The 19,916-nt window shown below is 41.5% G+C and overlaps 3 protein-coding genes across 4 annotated transcripts in view; 2 read left to right on the top strand and 1 right to left on the bottom strand.

Annotated features, from left to right (window-relative positions):
- The window catches only part of PPM1E (protein phosphatase, Mg2+/Mn2+ dependent 1E), a 114,179-nt gene that overhangs the window by 42,742 nt on the left and 51,521 nt on the right, over nt 1-19,916 (top strand). The window lies entirely within an intron of this gene.
- TRIM37 (tripartite motif containing 37) overlaps nt 11,913-19,916 on the bottom strand; it is a 166,854-nt gene continuing 158,850 nt past the window's right edge. The window contains exon 25 of the mRNA XM_080679840.1: nt 11,913-12,139. Coding sequence (XP_080535966.1) covers nt 12,124-12,139 — 16 coding nt within the window. The 3' untranslated portion in view covers nt 11,913-12,123. The remainder of the gene's footprint in view (nt 12,140-19,916) is intronic.
- On the top strand, nt 16,753-18,167 carry LOC308254210 (RNA transcription, translation and transport factor protein-like; the record flags this gene model as incomplete). Its single annotated transcript, XM_080680139.1, has 3 exons — nt 16,753-16,958; nt 17,224-17,800; nt 18,021-18,167. The coding sequence occupies 3 exons, from the start codon at nt 16,753-16,755 to the stop codon at nt 18,165-18,167; spliced, it is 930 nt and encodes a 309-aa protein (XP_080536265.1).

Raw genomic sequence — 19,916 nt, 5'->3', positions numbered from 1 at the left:
TCAGAAGTGCAAACTAGCTTCCAAAGCATTGCAAAGTTGTGAGAAAGTCCAGATTTTATTTCCTGAACTCTTATTTGAACTAAAACATGCAATACTCATTCCTTATTATAAAGACAACTAGAGGCCCGGTGCATGAAATTCGTGCATGGGGGGGGTCCCCTCAGCCCAGCCTGCACGCACCCTCTCCAATCTGGGACCCCTTGGGGAATGTCCAACTGCCGGTCGGCCTAAACCGGCAGTCAGACATCCCTCACAATCCTGGACCGCTGGCTCCTAATTGCTCACCTGACTGCCTGGTTGCCCCTAACTGCCCCCCTCACTGGCCTGATCACCCCTCACTGGCTCTGCATGCCAGCCTGATTGCCCTTAACTGCCCCCCCTGCCAGCCTGGTCGCCCCTCACATCCCCCTGCCGGCCTGGTCGCCCCACACAGCCTACTTTTTCAGTCATTTGGTCGTCCCTTACTAATCCCCCTGCCAGCCTGGTTGCCCCACACAGCCTGCTTGTTCAGTTGTGTGGTCGTCCCTCACTAACTCCCCTGCCAGCCTGATCATGGGCAGCCATCTTGTGAGGGTTAATTTGCATATCACCTCTTTATTATCCTATATAATAAAGAGGTGATATGCAAATTGACCGTCACTCCACCATAAAGATGGTGGTGCCCACAGCAGAGGCGGGGTTTCCGTAACAAAAAATGGCTGCACCCACAACGGAGGCTGGGTTCCCGTAATGAGCCTTAACAAGCAATCAGCAGGGACCTGAGGCTGCATCCCCCAGCCCCTGTGGGGCTTGACAGGGGACCTCAACCATGCTCCCCACCCTGGTGCCAGGCCAGGAAACCTCAGGCTGCACCCCCCACCCAGCAGGGCTTGACGGGGGACCTCAAGGTGTGCCCCTCTGCCTCAGTGCTGGGCTGGGGGACCTCAGGCTGCTCCTCTCCCCCTGGGCCGGGGGATCTCAGGGCGTGCCCCCCCCGCCCAGCAGGGTTTGACCGGGGATCTCAGGTCACGTTCCCCACCTGGCGGGGCTTGACGGGGGACCTCAGGCCACACCCCCCGCCCAGTGGGGCTTGACAGGATCTCAGGCTGCGTCCTCCACCTGGCGGGGTTTGGACGGGGACCTCAAGGCATGCCCTCCAGCCCAGCCCGGGCTGGGGGACTTCAGGCCGTGCCCCCCGCCCTGGCACCTGGCCAGCAGACCTGAGGCTGTGCCCCCTGCCCAGCTGTGCTTGACAAGGTTGGGACCAGCTGGGTCTGAATCTAGCCTAGCCGTGGGCAAACTACGGCCCGCGGGCCTGATCCGGCTGTTCTATCTGGTTCTCTTGCTCTCCCCTCCGCTCCTTTGCTTTGAATTTATATTAGTTCACACAAACACTCCATCCATGCTTTTGTTCCGGCCCTCCGGTCCAGTTTAAGAACCCATTGTGGCCCTCGAGTCAAAAAGTTTGCCCACCCCTGATCTAGCCCAATGGGGCCGGGGTGGGGGGCAGCCAGGTCTGGGTCTTGCGCGCTTTTGAGGCACACGTGGGTGGGAGGGGACTTGACTCTGGGTCCCATGGTGTGCCCCAGACTCTGACAGGAGGATGATTTTAATATATATTTTACTAATTTTCTTTCATCTCTGACACTTCTATTATAGAGAAAGGGAAAATAGCAATATTAAAATATTTCCTCTAATTAATCCCCTTTTAATGTGCACGAATTTCGTGCACCAGGCCACTAGTATAGAATAAGGAGAACCTGTCTCAGGGGACATAAGAGTCTCTCACAGTCACTTGCTTTCAGTTCATGCTTCCCACCCAATATGGTTATATATTCTGACATTACTTAGTCTCAAAATAAGTTTTAAAAAAACTCAGGGATTTTATTCCAGCTCTTTATAAGTGTTTCATGACTTCAATTTTAGGCAACCTATAGCTCTACCTTTTCAACCACCTTTCTGGGAAATGAACTATTTTTTCCCAGCTTTAAGCAAAGAGAATTCAAAAATAGGTACCCAATTCACAAAAGCAATGTAAAGGAATGGCATACTATTTTCTAAATACTTTTTAAAAATACATTTTTATTGATTTTAGGGAGGGAGGGAAGGAGGAGGAGAGAGAAGAGAGAGAGAGGGAGAGAGAGAGAGAGAGAGAGAGAGAGAGAGAGAGAGAGAGAGACATTGTTTGGTTGCCTCCCAACACCTCGAACTGGGACTGAATCTGCAACCTGGGCATGTGCCTTGACAAGTGAACTATCATTGCACAGGATAATGCTCAACCAGGTGAGCCACACTGGCCAGGCAAGAAAAGAAACACTAAATATTTCAGCCAGATGGTTTTTTTTTGTTTGTTTGTTTAATATATTTTATTGATTTTTTACAGAGAGGAAGAGAGAGGGATAGAGAGTTAGAAACATCGATGAGAGAGAGACATCGATCAGCTGCCTCCTGCACGCCCCCTACTGGGGATGTGCCCGCAACCCAGGTACATGCCCTTGACTGGAATCGAACCTGGGACCCTTCAGTCCGCAGGCCAACGCTCTATCCACTGAGCCAAACCTGTTAGGGCAGCCAGATGGTTTTGATAAACGCTGTGAGAAAAAATAAAGGAGGATAAGAGACTAGAAAATAATGAGGTAAGGGTGTATAGAGAGTTTGCTGTAATTTTTAACAAGTTAATTAGGGAATGCCTCTCTGATGAGGTTAAGTGGAGATCTGAAATAAGTGAAGTGAATAATACAGATATCTGGATGAAAATTTTCTAGGCAGAGGAATCAAAAGTGCAGAGACAGTGAGGTAATAGAGTGTTTAGCATGTTTGAGGAACAACAGAGAGATTTGTGTGATTTTGAGTAAAGTGAAAGTAAGAAATATAAGGCAAAGTCAGAGAGGTGGTAGGGAATTAAGTCAAGTGGGCCCTTATAAGCCATGGTCAGTACTTTGAAATTTTCCCTGAACAAGATAAGAAGGCAATAAAGGGTTCTGAGCCAAGAAAGGAAATTATATGATGTTCATTTTTTAAAAATCTATTGATTTGAGAGAGAGAAACATTGCAACTCTTCCCTCCCCTCCCCCCAATTATTTAGGCATTCATTGGGTACTTTTCTTGTATGTGTCCTAACTGGAGATAGAACCGGAATCCTTGGCCTAACGGTACGGGACAGTGCTCTAACCCAGTGGTCGGCAAACTGCGGCTTGCGAGCCACAGGCGGCTCTTTGGCCCCTTGAGTGTGGCTCTTCCACAAAATACCATGGCCTGGGCGAGTCTATTTTGAAGAAGTGGCGTTAGAAGAAGTTTAAGTTTAAAAAATTCGGCTCTCAAAAGAAATTTCGATCGTTGTCCTGTTGATGTTTGGCTCTGTTGACTAATGAGTTTGCCGACCACTGCTCTAACCCAACTGATCTACCCGACCAGGTCCTGATTTACATTTTTAATGAATCATTCTGGATGCTGAGTGGAAAATAGGTTACGAAGAAAAAAGATAGAAAAAGGGAGAGCAGTTAATGGGCTGATGTAATTGTCCAAGTGGTTTAGACTTAGAGCAAGAAGGTAATCTTGAAAGCAGTAAGAAGTGGTCAGGTTCTGGATATATTTTGAAGGAAAAAACAATAGGATTTGTTTATATGGTATATGAAAAGGAAAGAGTCAAGAATAAATCTAAAGATGTTGGCTTGAGCAATTAGAAGAATGGACTTGCCATTAACTAAGATGAAGAAGGTTAATTTTGGACACATTAAGATTGTGGCACCGACCTAAGTGGAATTATTGAATATATGTGGTTGGATATGAGAACCTGAAATTCAGAAATGTGACTAGAGATATAAATTTAAGCATTATCTGTAAGTAATTGTATCCAGGAACTGGATTTATAATTACTAGCTATACATACAATGAAAACTTCCGTTTTTTTCTTGTATTATGGAATATTGATCTTTTGTTCTGGCCTCCTCTCTTTAAATAATGATTTCATCCTCATTTCTATTTTTAATAGAATTTGAAATTATAAGACTTTTATCTGTAGGCATTGTCAGTCTCATCAGCTTCTTTTCAAACTACAAATGGATATTAAAATGCACAATATATAGCTCTTAATTGTTAGACCATTAAATGTAATTTAAGACGTGCAGGCCATTCAGCAAAGATGGAAAAGGTTAAAATGTAACATTTTTAGACATGAATTTATGACATTCTCAGTAATGACTTAGTGTCTATATGTTCTTTTAGGTTCATTTATATGTTCTTAGGTCTATATGTTCTATTAGTTTTTCATTTTCTCTATTTTAATGAAAAAATGAATTTATGAATTATGTATTTCAGAGTTATTGGGATCATAATTATAGGGAATGTTAATGTTAAAAAGGTTTTCATAAAGTATTAAATAGTGCAACTTATTCTACTTTTTTATAAAGGTTAACCTTGTAGCAACATGTCTGTTTAGGGATATTACCTACTTTTTCATTATAATCTATATGTGGGATCTACAGTGTTTTTTCCCAGTTGGGGTCACTTTTGGAAAGTAACAGTTAAGTTAACTGATTGGGGAAACCTATAAAAACCATCTTGGAATATTTTTCTACTGCACAGTTTTTACCATACTACTTTTGCCATTATCACAATAACTAGAGGCCCGGTGCACGAATTCGTGCACGGGTGGGGTCCCTCGGCCTAGCTGGCGATTGGGGCCATCTCGCCCAGTCCTGATCAGGGCCGATTGGGGCTGGCCGGCCAGGGGAGGGACCGCAGGAGGTTGGCCGGCCGCGGGTGGTTGGCTGTGGGAGCACATTGACCACCACAGGGTAGCTCCTGCGTTGAGCATCTGCACCCTGGTGGTCTTTGCACATCATAGCGACTGGTCAACAAGTCATTAGGTTGACAGGTCATAAAGGTCTCTTAGGCTTTTATATATATAGATATCTTGTAGAAATAACAATATCAGTAAAATTATACCACATCTACTTCTTTAAATTTCTTTTTTTTTAAATATATTTTATTGATTTTTTACAGAGAGGAAGGGAGAGGGAGAGGGATAGAGAGTTAGAAACATTGATGAGAGACAAACATCGATTCAGCTGCCTCCTGCACACTCCCCACTGGGGATGTGCTGCAACCAAGGTACATGCCCTTGACCGGAATGGAATCTGGGTCCTTTCAGTCCGCAGGTCGACGCACTATCCACTGGGCCAAACCGGTTAGGGCTGCTTCTTTAAATTTCTATGCCCTCTCTTAAATAGTTGCAAATACATTAGCTATCTTTATGTGAGGTCTTGTTGCCCTTCCTGGAAACCTCATAATACCATGCTATTAGAGTATTTAAAGGTTATAAATATGTATTATAAGTTGTCAGTTACCTTCATTATGATCGACTATTCATTACTTATACAAGACAAGGCACTGTGCTCTGTATATATATTTAAATTTTTTTTTAAAAAAATCTTCACCTGTGGATATTTTTCCATTGATTTTTAGAGAGAGTGGAAGAGAGAAAGACAGAAATATTTATGTGAGAGAAACACATCGATTGGTTGCCTCCTGCACGCACCTTGACCAGGGTCTGGGCCAGGGAGGAGCCTGCAACTGAGGTACATGCCCTTGACTGGAATCGAAGCCGGGACCCTTCAGTCCACTGGCTGAGGTTCTATCCACTGAGCCAAACCGGCTAGGGCTATGCTGTGTATATCTAATCAAAATAGTCAGTGGTTTTTATAAATTTTTATTCAAAGAAACATTTTTGTTCACTAGGGAATATGCACACATGCACACACAATTGATTCTCATTATTCACAGTAGTTATGTTTATAAAGTTACCACAAACACTGAATTAGTGATTACTGAATTGTGTTTTGTAGAGGAAATACAGAGTGAGGTTCCTATGAACCTCTGGTCACATTTTCTTTTTTAACCATAAACAACTCTGATTTTTTTCCCCAAGAAAAACAGTTTTAAATATAATATTACCAAAATTGTACTAACATAGTCCAATATCACAGAATTTGTAGGAAATGTTAAAAATCTGCAAATAACAGGATTACTTCTATTATATTCTAAAATATTTTTTTCTCTGGCTCTATTTTTGTTCATCAGTTTATGTTGTTCATTATATAAACATTATATATTTATGTTGTTCATCAGTTTATGTTGTTCACAAATGAGTAAGATCATGTGATGTTTATTTCTCTCTGATTGGCTTATTTTGTTTAGCATAATGCTTTCTAGGTCCATCCATGCTGTTGCAAATAGTACAGCAGCGTAGTATTCCATTGTATAGATGTACCACAGTTTTTTAATCCATTCATCTGCTGATGGGCACTTAGGCTGTTTCCGAATCTTAGCTATTGTACATTGTGTTGCTGTGAACATAGGGATGCATATATCCTTTCTGATTGATGTTTCTGATTTCTTGGGATATACTAGTATTCCTAGAAGTGGGATTACTGGGACAAATGGGAGTTCCATTTTTAATTTTTTTAAAAATTTCTTTATTGATTAAGGTGTTACATATGTGTCCTTATTCCCCCATTACCTCTCCTTACCCCCCCCATACCCTCACCCCCCTGTTGTCTGTGTCCATTGGTTAGGCTTATATGCATGCATACAAGTCCTTTGGTTGATCTTTCCCATTTTTAATTTTTTGAGGAAACTCCATACTGTTTCCCAAAGTGGTTGCACCAGCCTGCATTCCCACCAGCAATGCACAAGGGTTCCTTTTTCTCCGCATCCTCGCCAGCACTTGTCGTTTGTTGATCTGTTGATGATAGCCATTCTGACAGGTGTGAGATGGTACCTCATTGTCATTTTGATTTGCATATCTTGGATGATTAGTGACTTTGAGCATGTTTTCATATGTCTCTTGACCTTGGGTATGTCCTCTTTCAAAAAGTGTCTATTTAGGTCCTTTTTCCATTTTTTGATTGGATTGTTTATCTTTCTTTTGTTAAGTTGTATGAGTTCCCTATAAATTTTGGAGGTTAAACCCTTATCTGAGACTAGAGGCCCGATGCACGAGGATTTGTGCAAGAATGGGCCTTCCTCCCCCCCCCTGCCGGCACTGCCTTCACTCTGGCCGGAGTCGCCTTTCCGCTCTGGCCCGGAGCTGCCTTTCTGCCTTCCCACGCTGGCTGGGGTGATGCAGAACATCTGTGCGTAAGTGTCCCGCCCCAACCCCTGCCGCTCAGTGCCTGCATATGCAAATTAACCCACCATCTTTGTTGGGTAAATTTGCATACTCACTCCTGATTGGCTGGTGGGCATTGCGAAGGTATGGTCAATTAGCATGTTACTCTTTTATTAGGTAGATAACATCAGCAAATATGTTCTCCCGTGCAGTGGGCTTTCTTGTTGTTTTGTTGATAGTTTCTTTTGTTGTGCAGAAGCTTTTTATTTTGATGTAGTTTCATTTGTTTTTCTCCTTAATTTCCATTGCCTTAGGACAGTGGTTGGCAAACTGCGGCTTGTGAGCCACATGCGGCTCTTTGGCCCCTTGAGTGTGGCTCTTCCACAAAATACCACGTGCGGGCACACACATACAGTGCAATTGAAACTTTGTGGCCCATGTGCAGAAGTTGGTTTTCGGCTCTCAAAAGAAATTTCAATTGTTGTACTGTTGATATTTGGCTCTGTTGACTAATGAGTTTGCCAACCACTGCCTTAGGAGTTGTATCAGTAAAGATACTGTTACGACATATGTCTGATATTTTGCTGCCTATGGATTCTTCTAAGATTTTTATGGTTTCCCATTTTACATTTAAGTCCTTTATCCATTTTGAGTTTATTTTTGTGTATGGTGTAAGTTGGTGGTCTAGTTCCATTTTTTTTTTGCATGTATCTGACCAAATTTCCCAACACCATTTATTAAAGAGACTATCTTGACTCCATTGTATGCTCTTGCCTCTTTGTCAAATATTAATTGAGCATAATGGCTTGGGTCGATTTCTGGATTCTCTGTACGGTTCCATTGGTCTATATGTCTGTTCTTGTGCCAGTATCAGGCAGTTTTGAGAACAGTGGCTTTATAATATAGCTTGATATCTGGTATTGTGATCCCTCCAACTTTGTCCTTTTTTCTCAGGATTGTTGCAGCTATTTGGGGTCTTTTTTTATTCCATATGAATTTTTAGAGAGTTTGTTCTAGGTCTGTGAAATATTCCATTGGTATCTTAATTGGGATTGCATTGAATCTATAGGTTGCTTTGGGTAGTATGGGCATTTTAATGATGTTGGTTCTACCAATCCATGAACACGGTATATTCTTCCATTTGTTTATGTCATCCTCTTATCTCTTTTTTTTTCAACGTACTGTAGTTTTCTAAGTACAGGTATTTTACCTCCTTTGTTAAGTTTATTCCTAGGTATCTTAATTTTTTTGTTGCAATGGTAAATGGGGTTGATTTTTTAGTTTCTCTTTCTGTGAGTTCATTATTGGTGTATAAAAAAAGCCATAGATTTCTGGGTGTTAATTTTGTATCCTGCTACATTGCTGAATTCAGTTATTAAGACTAGTAGTTTTTTGTTGGAGTCTTTGAGGTCTTCTATGTACAATATCATGTCATCTGCAAATAATGACAGTTTTACTTCTTTTCCAATTTGGATGCCTTTTATTTCTTCTTTTTTAAAAATATATTTTTATTGATTTCAGAGAGGAAAGGAGAGGAAGAGAGAGAGAGAAACATCAATGATGAGAGAGAATCATTGATTGGCTGCCTCCTGCATGTCTGACCTAGCCTGCAACCCAGGCATGTGCCCTTGACTGGAATCAAACCCGGGACGCTTAAGTCCGCAGGCTGCCGCTCTATCCACTGAGCCAAACCGGCTATGGCTATTTCTTCTTGTCTGAATGCTATAGCTAGCATTTCCAGTACAGTGTCGAACAGGAGTGGTGAGAGTGGGCATCACCTGTCTTGTTCCTGTTCTTAGGGGAAATGGCTTTAGTTTTTGCCCATTGAGTATGATATTGGCTGTAGGTTTGTCATACATGGCCTTTATCATGTTGGGATATGCTCCCTCTATTCCCACTTTGTTGAGAGTTTTTATCAAAAATGGATGTTGGCCAAAACCGGTTTGGCTCAATGGATAGAGCGTCGGCCTGCGGACTGAAGGGTACCAGGTTCGATTCCGGTCAAGGGCATGTAACTTGGTTGCGGGCACATCCCCAGTGGGAGGTGTGCAGGAGGCAGCTGATCGATGTTTCTCTCTCATCGATGTTTCTAACTGTCTGTCCCTCTTCCTTCCTCTCTGTAAAAAATCAATAAAATATATATGTAAAAAAAAAATACGTTTAAAAAAAATGGATGTTGGATTTTGTCAAATGCTTTTTCTGTGTCTATTGATATGATCATGTGATTTTTGTCTTTCAGTTTGTTTATGTGATGTATCACGTTTATTGATTTGTGAATATTGTACCAGCCTTGCATCCCTGGAATAAATCCCACTTGATCATGGTGTATGGTCTTTTTAATATATTGCTGGATGTGATTTGCTAATATTTTGTTGAGGATTTTAGCATCCATGTTCATCAGGGATATTGGCCTGTGATTCTCTTTCTTCGTAGTGTCTTTATTTGGTTTTGGAATTAGGGTAACGCTGGCCTCATAAAAAGAGTTTGGATTTTCTGAAATACTTTGAGGAGTATAGGTGTTAGTTCTTGTTTGAATGTTTAGTAAAACTCCCCTGTGAAGCCGTCCAAACCTGAGCTTTTGTTTGGTGGGAGTTTTTTGATTACTGCTTCTATTTCATCAGTGGTTACTGGCCTCTTCAGGTTTTTTGATTCTTCCTAATTCAGTTTTGGGATATTGTATTTTTTCTAGGAATTTGTCTGTTTCATCCATATTGTCCAGCTTGTTGGCATATAGCTGTTCATAGTATTTTCTTTTAAAAAAAATATATTTTATTGATTTTTTTACAGAGAGGAAGGGAGAGGGACAGAGAGTTAGAAACATCGATGAGAGAGAAACATCAATCAGTTGCCTCCTGCACACCCCCCACTGGGGATGTGCCCGCAACCAAGGTACATTCCCTTGACTGGAATCGAACCTGGAACCCTTCAGTCTGCAGGCCGACGCTCTATCCACTGAGCCAATCCGGCCAGGGCTGTTCATAGTATTTTCTTACAATCCTTTGTATTTCTGTGGTGTCCGTGGTTACACCTCCACTTTCGTTTCTGATTTTATTTATTTGGGTCCTCTCTCTTGGTTTCTTGATGAGTCTGGCTAATGGTTTATCAATTTTGTTTATTCTTTCAAAGAATCTGGTCACATTTTCTTTTTTTCTTTTTTTTTTTTAAATATATTTTATTGATTTTTTACAGAGAGGAAGGAAGAGGGATAGATAGCCAGAAACATCGATGAGAGAGAAACATCGATCAGCTGCCTCCTGCACACCTCCTACTGGGGATGTGCCCGCAACCAAGTTACATGCCCTTGACCGGAATCGAACCTGGGACCTTTCAGTCCGCAGGCTGACGCTCTATCCACCGAGCCAAACCGGTTTTGGCTCTGGTCACATTTTCATCAACCAATCAATACAATCTTGTTTTATGTGTGTTTCTGCTTAAAAATATCTTATTTAATGTGTATTTTTGATTTATTAACATTGAACTCAAAGCCAACAGAACTGTAACTCATATCTGAATGAAGGTTATTAAATACTAGAGGCCCTGTGCACAAAATTCGTGCATGGGTAGGGTCCCTAGTGGCTACTGGCTGGGCCTTCATTCTGCGCCACCCTCTGGTGGTCAGTGCATGTCATAGTGAGCGATCGAACTCCTGGTCGGTCGAACTCCTGAGGGGACACTTTATATATTAGGCTTTATATATATAGATATGGATTTTCTCCATAAGGCATATTACAACCTTCTTGTGCTTGGGAACTCTAGATAGTACTTTAGCACTATGCTTGGGGACCATTTTAAGCAGCAAAATCACCAACAATAAGCACAAAAATATGAAAAAAACAGCACCAAATAGACTGAAAAGGACACTTGTTTACAGTATGATAGCTAAAACAAGAAGGCAGAGTGAGTGTTGCCTTTGATCTTAGCTGGGACTGTGTGCTTCAGGCAACTCCTATTTTTTTTGTCACACTGTGTATGTCCATGAATGACTATGAAAGTGGTATTAAGTTTAGGGTTACAAATAAATTTTAATGAGTAGGTGGATTTGCAAATACTGAGTATGAATAATGAGGACTGACTGTATACATACATTTTTTTCATTTCTGTGTGAAACATATTATGCTCTTTTCTGTTGACCTTGTACTCATTACTTAAGCCACCTCAAATGTCGCCCTATCTCTCAAAACTTTGCCAGCTTTTTCAGACAGAATTAACATTCTCTTCAATACTCATTGAATGATTTCATATCATCTTGTACATTCCTTTTTATAACATTTATCACATTTTATGTTAATTCTTTGTCAGGATTCTTTAAATTGTGAGTTCCTTAAGAACAGGCATCTTTTCTCATTCATCTCTGTATTCTTTTAAAAAATATATATATTTCTTATAGATTTCAGAGAGGGAGAGAGAGAGGGAGAGAGGAAGAGAGAGAGAAAGAGAAAGAGAAACAGCAATGATGAGAGAAAATCATTGATTGGCTGCTTCCTACATGCCTCACACTGAGGCTTGAGCCTGCAACCTGAGCATGTGCCCTGATCGGAATTGAACCCGTGACCTCCTGGTTCATAGGTCGACACTCACGAGCTATCTCTGTATTCTTAGTACTTAACACAGGATCATTACATGATTGAAACTAAATACAATTTAAATGAATGGATCAAGTCTCTGTACTGGATGTATATATTTGGATATATATGTTTTATTTTAATGAGTCTGTCTTAATTCAAAATTGCAGACTATATAAAATGGAAATAGTTATATATTTTATACCAATGAACATCTCTTGTTATTTCCATTTTTGTTTTTGTTTTTGTTTTGTTTTTTTCATTTGGAAGAAGCGGCTTTATTTGGACAGGAATGAATAATGCACCAGGTAATCAGTTTTTCCATTACCTTTTAAGTTGTTCTGTACAAACAAAGACTTACTGCACACCGTAATCCACTAGGCTCTGTATCAGCGGTCATCAACGGGTGGTCCGCGGACCACTGGTGGTCCATGAGGTCCGAAAGGTTGGCGACCGCTGCTCTGTATCAAACTATCCTGGTTCTAAACTGCAGAAGAGAAATTTATAGTCAGGCAAAAACTAGGATACATGCTTATGCTAGATTTTAATTTTGAAATATTCCAAAAATATAGATTGGTATTGAAAAAATAACAAAGCAAACATCCATACACCTACTGTCCTGTTTGTCATATTTAATTTTTGGCCATATTTGTTTAAATTTTTTTTTTTAAAACTAAGCACAATAGATCCAAGTTGAACGACTCCTATATACCTTTCCATAATCCTATGCCTGCCCCTTCCCTTCCATTGTAGCCACTTTCCTGAATATGATAGTTATCTTTCCCAGCTAAGAATTATATGGGTGGATTTAAGGATGCTAGGGATCCTTCACTGTTTTTTAATAAAAATATATTCATTTAGATGTGGAGCATTTTTGAAAGTAGTCGTCATTCTCTGTCTACATATAGGCCTTTCTAGGGAAAACTTAGATTGCTTTCTCTCTTCCACTTCTTCAGATGTTTTGTTGGCAGTCCCTGAATCCAAATTATTAATTTATCTTGCAGTGTTATACTTCTTATGATGATAAACTTCTTATTGACAGCAATAATCAATTCTGCCATAAAGCCATCATTGTTTTGCTTCCAAAGGAAAACTTTTTAGACTTTCAAAATGCAATCATTTCAGTTATTCTGCTATAGGGGTTGTGAAGCACAAATAACATAATAATGAACAAGAAAATGTATATTAAAGTATATTAGAAATGTACAGATCCATATTATTGTGTTTAGCTGAATTACTTATACCACAGATTTATATATGCAAGAAATATGAAATTATTTTATTTCCTATAAATTAAATTAAATCTGACTTTTAATTACCCAACCTGGTAAGATGGGGATTCATTTCAGTCATTATGGGAGTATGTGAAGAACGGGGCTTCCTTCCTTTCTTTCCTTTCCCAACCCACTTGTTTGCAGTTTATCATGGTCACACATAACCTTATTAAAATAAATCCAAGTGTTTCTTAAAGTAAGATGACTTCATTGCTTTTTGGCCAAGCTTGTACACAGGAGTCTATGCTGACTGAGTCCCTAGGACCTAGAATATAGCTTCCAAAGGTGCTCCACGTAGTTATTCTCTGTAGTTTTGTCATTTCCTTGAAGTACAGCCAGGAAGTAGGATTTAAGTCTCTACTATGCCTGATATTGTTGAGCCTTTTCCAATCTGGGGAAGTTGGGTTTAGGAGGCTCTTTCCCAGGCTCCCTGACAGCCCCCAAAGGCTTTGCCTTAACTTAAACCCCCAAAAGTGAAAGTTAGAAAGCAGATTATCCACAAGTAACTTTGATGTTTTTACTCAGTAATTCAAATCTTTCATAAACATTGGAGCCCCAAAACCTGGTTACCTTATTAGAATGGGGGAAAGGAAAAAATTAATGGAGAACAAAATGCAAATTAAGATCTTACAGATTACCCTGCCTCTTACATGTACACCTCTAGACATACACATGCCACCCCATCTCCCTGCCAAGGGCTACTTGTAAGTTTTGAGTACTGGTAGGAAGAGGCCTTAGATTATTATAGATGATTCTATATTTATTAAACAATTAAAACAGGACTGATAAAATGAGTGACTTGGATATTATATTTATTTCTTACTTGCTGTAAAAATCAGAGTAAAACATCCTGTTACATAGGTTTTTCCCCCTCACATATTTAAATGGTAATATTTTCCAATTAAAAAATATTATTATTGTGCATTTTCAGTAAACATTAAGGAATAGCAAAGTACTACAGATCTATAACGAGTCATATAACCTAGATCTGATAGTATTATCATGACTTTTACTTGAATTTGAAATAATTTCCAGAACACTGAACAATCATTAAAGGCCTAGACTATTCTAAGAGCTGAGAAAAAGAATAAAGTTGAATATACTATGTATTCACCCTCAAGGATCTTGCAGACTAGTGAAAATATGAGTAAATTAATTAGAGTACAATAAATGAAAATGATACTACTATGAAAGTATGCAATTGGAGCCTGGCCGGTGTGGCTTAGTGGTTGAGCATCCACCTATGAACCAGGAGGTCACGGTTCGATTCCCGGTCAGGGTACATGCCCAGGTTGCGGGCTTGATCCCTAATGAGGGGTGTGCAGTAGGCATCCCATCAATGTTTCTCATCATTGATGTTTCTCTCTCCCTCCCTCTCCCTTCCTCTCTGAAAATAAATAAGAATATATACAACTGGAAGGGAAGGAGTCAAAGAATGCTTCCTGAAGCAGTTAATGCTTTAAATGCGTTTATTTTAGAACCCAATAAGGGTTGTTGACTAAATGAAGAAGAAAAGAAGGATAGTCCAAGCTGAGGAAATTTCATTTGTGAGTTTGTGTTAGCATAAGACAATGTGTAACACATAGTTATGTTATATGGCTGGAGCAAAGGGTTGAATGGAAGGAACAGGTTGAAGGCAGAGAGATAGAATGGGCCAGATACGCTAAGTGAAGGTGTTTGGGGGCCGTTTGCCTTCTGTTCCAATAATCTTACACTGAAGACCTTCTTAGAGAAATGAACCTGAAAGAAATTTATTATATATAAAAAGAAGTTTGTCTAATTTACCTTAATTCTTATGTAGCTAATTTTAAGTTTTTTTTTAGGGCTCTCCTATGGAGGAAATATCTCTTAGCATCATAATGAAGTCCAAATAAAAGCCATATTATATTTCATTATCTTACTGCTAATTATCTATTACTTTTTTATTATATGTAATTTAGTTCTGTTGAAGCACTACTGGCAAACGTGTTATCAAGTAATTGAAGTAATGGTGTTGTTACTCAGTAAAATAGAATATATTGAGAGAAAAAAGTGAAGAAAAGCTGTTAAAAGAATGATTTTTATTAAACAGCAAGATTAATTATAAACCTACTAGAGGCCCAGTGCACAAATTTGTGCATTGGTGGGATCCGGCTGGCCTGTCCCAATGGGAGCTGATCAGGCTGGGCCAGCAGGAGGGAGGGGACACAGAAGGTTGGCCGCCGGCCAGCCCCGCCCCCAATCGGGGTGGGGGTGATTGGGGCCGGGCCAGCTAGGGGGCGGGGGGCGTGGGAGGTTGTCTGGCCCCACCCCTCATGGGGGGGGCGATTGGGGCCACCCGATGGGAGGGGCCACAGGTGGTTAGCTGGCCTGCCCTGCCCCTGATTGGGCCGGTTGGCCAGGCTGCAGTGGGCGTCATAGCGACCTGTTGTTCCAGTTGTTCCGGCATTCCGGTCACTGGCTATATATATACTGTGAAAGTGACAATTTATGTGAGTACATGAGAATTATTTTGAATAATCAGTCATTTTACCCTAACCGTTTGTTAAAATCTTTCTCTAGTTAGCTATCAGGTAGTTTCTTTGCAGTTTATCTTTTACATATTACATAATGTAGCATTGTACAGCTAAGAAAAATATATGTCCTAGATGCTGTAGAATATTTTGAGAGAAAAAAAGTAAATATATAGAGAGGGATGATTTCTTGATACTGAGGAGCAACTTTTTAAAACAAAACTCAGGATAGTAGAAATGATTTTTATTGCATTTTTAAATAAGTTTCAGTGAAAATTGAAGAAATTAACTTCTTTTTTAGTTAATGATGTTATTAGGAAGAAGTCAGATTATTTTGGCTTTCCAAATTAACTGAGTACCAAGCAGAGAATAATCAGTGTTCTGTTTACCTTCTTGAAGTACTTTTAGATAGTTATTAATCAGCAGAGAAACTTACAGGAATAATAGGACATACCTTTTGCTTTCCACACCAGTGGAAAGGTGTGGTTTCCTCAGAGGAAAATAAACACAGGGAGACTCCTGCACCATCCTATCTTAGCAGGTTAGGTGAAATTGTGTTTTGAAACTGCATCTACTTTTATGCCGTCTCCCACTGAGTTCCAGATGACACTCCTTTATATTCTCTGCTTGACTCTCATATTCTCTGTGGTTTTCTTATAAATATTAGACATTTTCTCCTAAATCTGGCTGCTTGTTCTAAAGATAGTTCTAGCAACCAGGTATAGTCAAATGTCTTATAATAAAAATCAGTTACAACTAGGAGGTATTTTAAAATGCCATCCCCTGGAAAAGCTAGTACACGAGCATCTGTAACCACTTGTCTAATAAGAAGGCTACTAATTATAATTAGCCCCTCTGTCCTTGTCCAAAACAAACAGGGTCAATGTCTTCGGCTTTATTAATTTAAGCAATGCTTATAAATGGTGTGCCCACTCTTCTGATTGTAGATAGTGGAGAGGTAAGGGAAATTATAGTTATGATACTGCTTAAACTAGATGAAGTGGTAAGCAATTTAGATGCAGTGAGAGACTAACAAAATTCTTAGGGGACAGGATAAAGTTGACAACTAAATTTTTTAAAAAGTTTGTCTTTCATTTTACATTTTGTATGTCTTATAGATTTTATTTTATGTAGAACACCAATCCTAATACACACACACACACACAGCCCCCTCCACCCCCCCCCCCGCCCCCCCCAGGGTCGTCACATCCACAACGACCAAAGGCTCCACCGAACGCTAGGCTGTACATGCAGTTCAGGTGGGAGGGGACTTGTGGCAGTGGGGACGGGTCGGGGGAGGCGGGGCCTGGCGGAGGTCGGCCTGTACTCCCCACATGGCCACGGTGGCTGTGAGCACTCCTGATGGCCCCAAGGCGCTGATTCAGCTCGACCTGCAGGCTCTGCTTGGCGCCTTCACAGAAGCACAGGCACCACCTCCATGCTACACCCCCACTTCCTTCTGTCCCACTGGCCCTGAGATGCCCTCCCCAAGCTGTTTTTGGTGTCCGAGCACCCCTCGGGGCACCGGGGGCAGCAGTCAGTACTTCAGGCCCACCAGCTCACAGCATTTTCTCCCTTTCATTCCCTCCCTCCCAGCTGGCTCTCAGAGCCTCTCAGAATGAGGCCCCAGGGCAGGCAGAGGGTGGAACTACCCCCCCTGGTCCCGCCCCCTCCCAGCCGGGGAAGAGGAAGGGGGAGGCAGGGAAGGAGGGAGAGGGAGGCAGGCAGGCCTGGAGGACTGCTGAGAAAAACAAAGAGCTCTCGCTGTGGCTGCTCCTCCCCTCTCCTCTCCCGGCCCGGGATAGAGCGGGAAGCCTGGACCATGTTCCACCGCAAGCTGACGGCTTCAACTGCAAAGATGAAACAGAATTTAGAAACTTTATTGTTTGGCTTGAAGACCAGAAAGTCAGACACTACAAGATTGAAGACAGAGGTAATTTAAGAAACATCCACAGCAGTGACTGGCTCAAGTTCTTTGAAAAGTATCTCGCAGATGTTAGCTGTCCTTTCAAGATTCAAGATAGACAAGAAGCAATTGACTGGCTTCTTGGTTTAGCTGTTAGACTTGAATATGGAGATAATGCTGACAAATATAAGGACTCGATATTTGATAATACAAAAAATGCTGACAATGCAGCTAAAAATGCAGAGCCATTGATCAATTTGGATGTTAATAATCCTGATTTTAAGGTTGGTGTAATGGCTTTGGCTAACCTTCTTCAGATTCAACATCATGATGATTACCTGGTAATGCTTAAGGCAATTAGCATTTTGATCCAGGAATGCCTGACACAGGATGCAGTTGCTAAAGCAAATCAAGCAAAAGAGGGGTTGCCTGTTGCTTTAGGCAAGTATATTCTTGGTTTTGACACAGGAGATGCAGTTCTTTTTTTAAAAATATATTTTATTGATTTTTTACAGAGAGGAAGGGAGAGGGATAGAGAGTTAGAAACATCAATGAGAGAGAAACATCAATCAGCTGCCTCCTGCACACCTCTCACTGGGGATGTGCCCGCAACCAAGGTACATGCCCTTGACCAGAATCGAACCTGGGACCTTTCAGTCCTCAGGCCTACGCTCTCTACCGAGCCAAACCGGTCAGCTTAATGAAGCTGCTCAAATTCTGCGATTGCTGCATATAGAAGAGCTCAGAGAGCTACAGACAAAAATTAATGAAGCTGTAGTAGCTGTTCAGGCAATTATTGCCGATCCAAAGACATACCACACACTGGGAAAAGTTGGAAGATGAACCTTTTAGGGTTTCAGCCTCTCGCCTATTTAGTACAGTTGGGAACCATACACACCGTGGTATGTGTTTCAAAATCAAACATCACATTTTCAAGAGAAGAATCCCAGAAAATTGATTATGTTTTAGAGATTTACCATCATTGTTTTTTCGGTAATAAAGTTTGGGAAAGTGGAAAAGAAAGAAAAAGAGAGACAGAGACTGGGAGAGACTGGGATGGAGAGATGGAAACAAAACAGAGTGGGCCTAAAGAGGCCTGGATGGAAGGGAGGCCTGTGGGGGCCAGGAACAGATGTTTCACCGACCCCTCCCCAACTCACGTGTGGTGCTCAGGAGGGAGCAGGGGAGCCAAAGCCACAGGCAGGGATGGAGGAGGGTGCCCTCCCCTCTGGAGACTCCCAGTATCTTCAAACTGCCCTACTCATTTCCTCTCACGCCCTTCCAGGGCCCCTGCTCTGGATGGGGCCTTTGGAATCCAGGCCTCTGGGGTTTTACACAGAGCTGGGGTGGGAAAGGGTAAACAGCACTGAAGATGGCTGATATGGCCACCCACCTCTGCCTCAGCTTTACCAATTAGTTCAGCCTCAGAACGTGGCACTCAGAGGGGATCCCTATTTCCCCAGCAATGGTTCTAGGGCCTCGGCCCCAGTGCCAACCTCCTCTCCCCCTTGGCCTTCCTCACAGCTGGTGCTTGCTGCAGCTCCGTGTGCCTTACTTAACCACCCCTTCCTTCCCTGTTCCTACAAAGGAGGCTGCATCTTTGTATGTTATATTCATATAAACTTTGTAATGTTTTTGGGAAAAAACAAAACAAAAAACAACGATGACCGAGAGAATGCCGCAGTCAACGTCTGGAGTCTGGCTCAGGAGAGGGGAGAGAAAGGAGAATTCCATAAGTTGGCCGATGTCAAGACATTTCTGAGTGACTGCCTGGCATGTGACAGTTGTGTGACCACAGAGGAAGGAGTCCAAGTTTCTCAGCAGTGCTCAGCAGTGGTAAGGAGCAGTGAGCAGGCGGATGGTAAGGAGCGAGGGGTTCCGGACTGCGAGAGGGATTTCCAACTGTCAGCAGGCGGACATCCCTTGAGGGGTCCCAGACTGTGAGAGGGTGCAGGCCGGGCTGAGGGACATCCCCCCACCCCCAGTGCACGAATTTCATGCACCGGGCCTCTAGTATTTTCATAATGAGTATAGTAATACTTTCCTAACCAAACACAATAAAGATATTTTCATTTTGAAAAAGATGACAGTTTGAACTGATAGGAAACTTTCCTTTTCCATATATAAGTTGAAACTAAAATTATATTGTTGATATACAATAAGATAATTTGGGATTGAGATGTTTCTCACTTGTTCAACAAGTAGATATAAAATTTGAATTGCCCCAAATCCTAGTGTCTCTATTTCTGTTGTTTTTTTGTTTTTCTTTTAATATATTTTTATTGATTTCAGAGAGGGAGGGAGAGGGAGAGAGATAGAAGCATCAATAATGAGGGAATCATTGATCGGTTGCCTCTTGCCCACCCCCTACTGGATATTGAGCCTGCAACTTGGGCATGTGCCCTGACCAGGAATCCAACCATGACCTCCTGGTTCATAGGTCAACACTTAACCACTGAGCTACACCCTACACCCTCTGGGCTTTTTTTGTTTGTTTTTTAATTCTCACCCAAAGATTTGTTTTTTTGTGTGTGTTTTTTTTTATTTTAGAGAAAGAAGAAGGGAAAGAAAGAGAACATTAATGTGAGAGAG

This window comes from Plecotus auritus (genome assembly GCF_963455305.1).
Source record: "Plecotus auritus genome assembly, chromosome: 7".
Taxonomy (NCBI): Eukaryota; Metazoa; Chordata; class Mammalia; order Chiroptera; family Vespertilionidae; genus Plecotus; species Plecotus auritus.
Note: the sequence above shows the minus strand (reverse complement) of the source record. Positions and strands in the feature narration are given on the sequence as shown.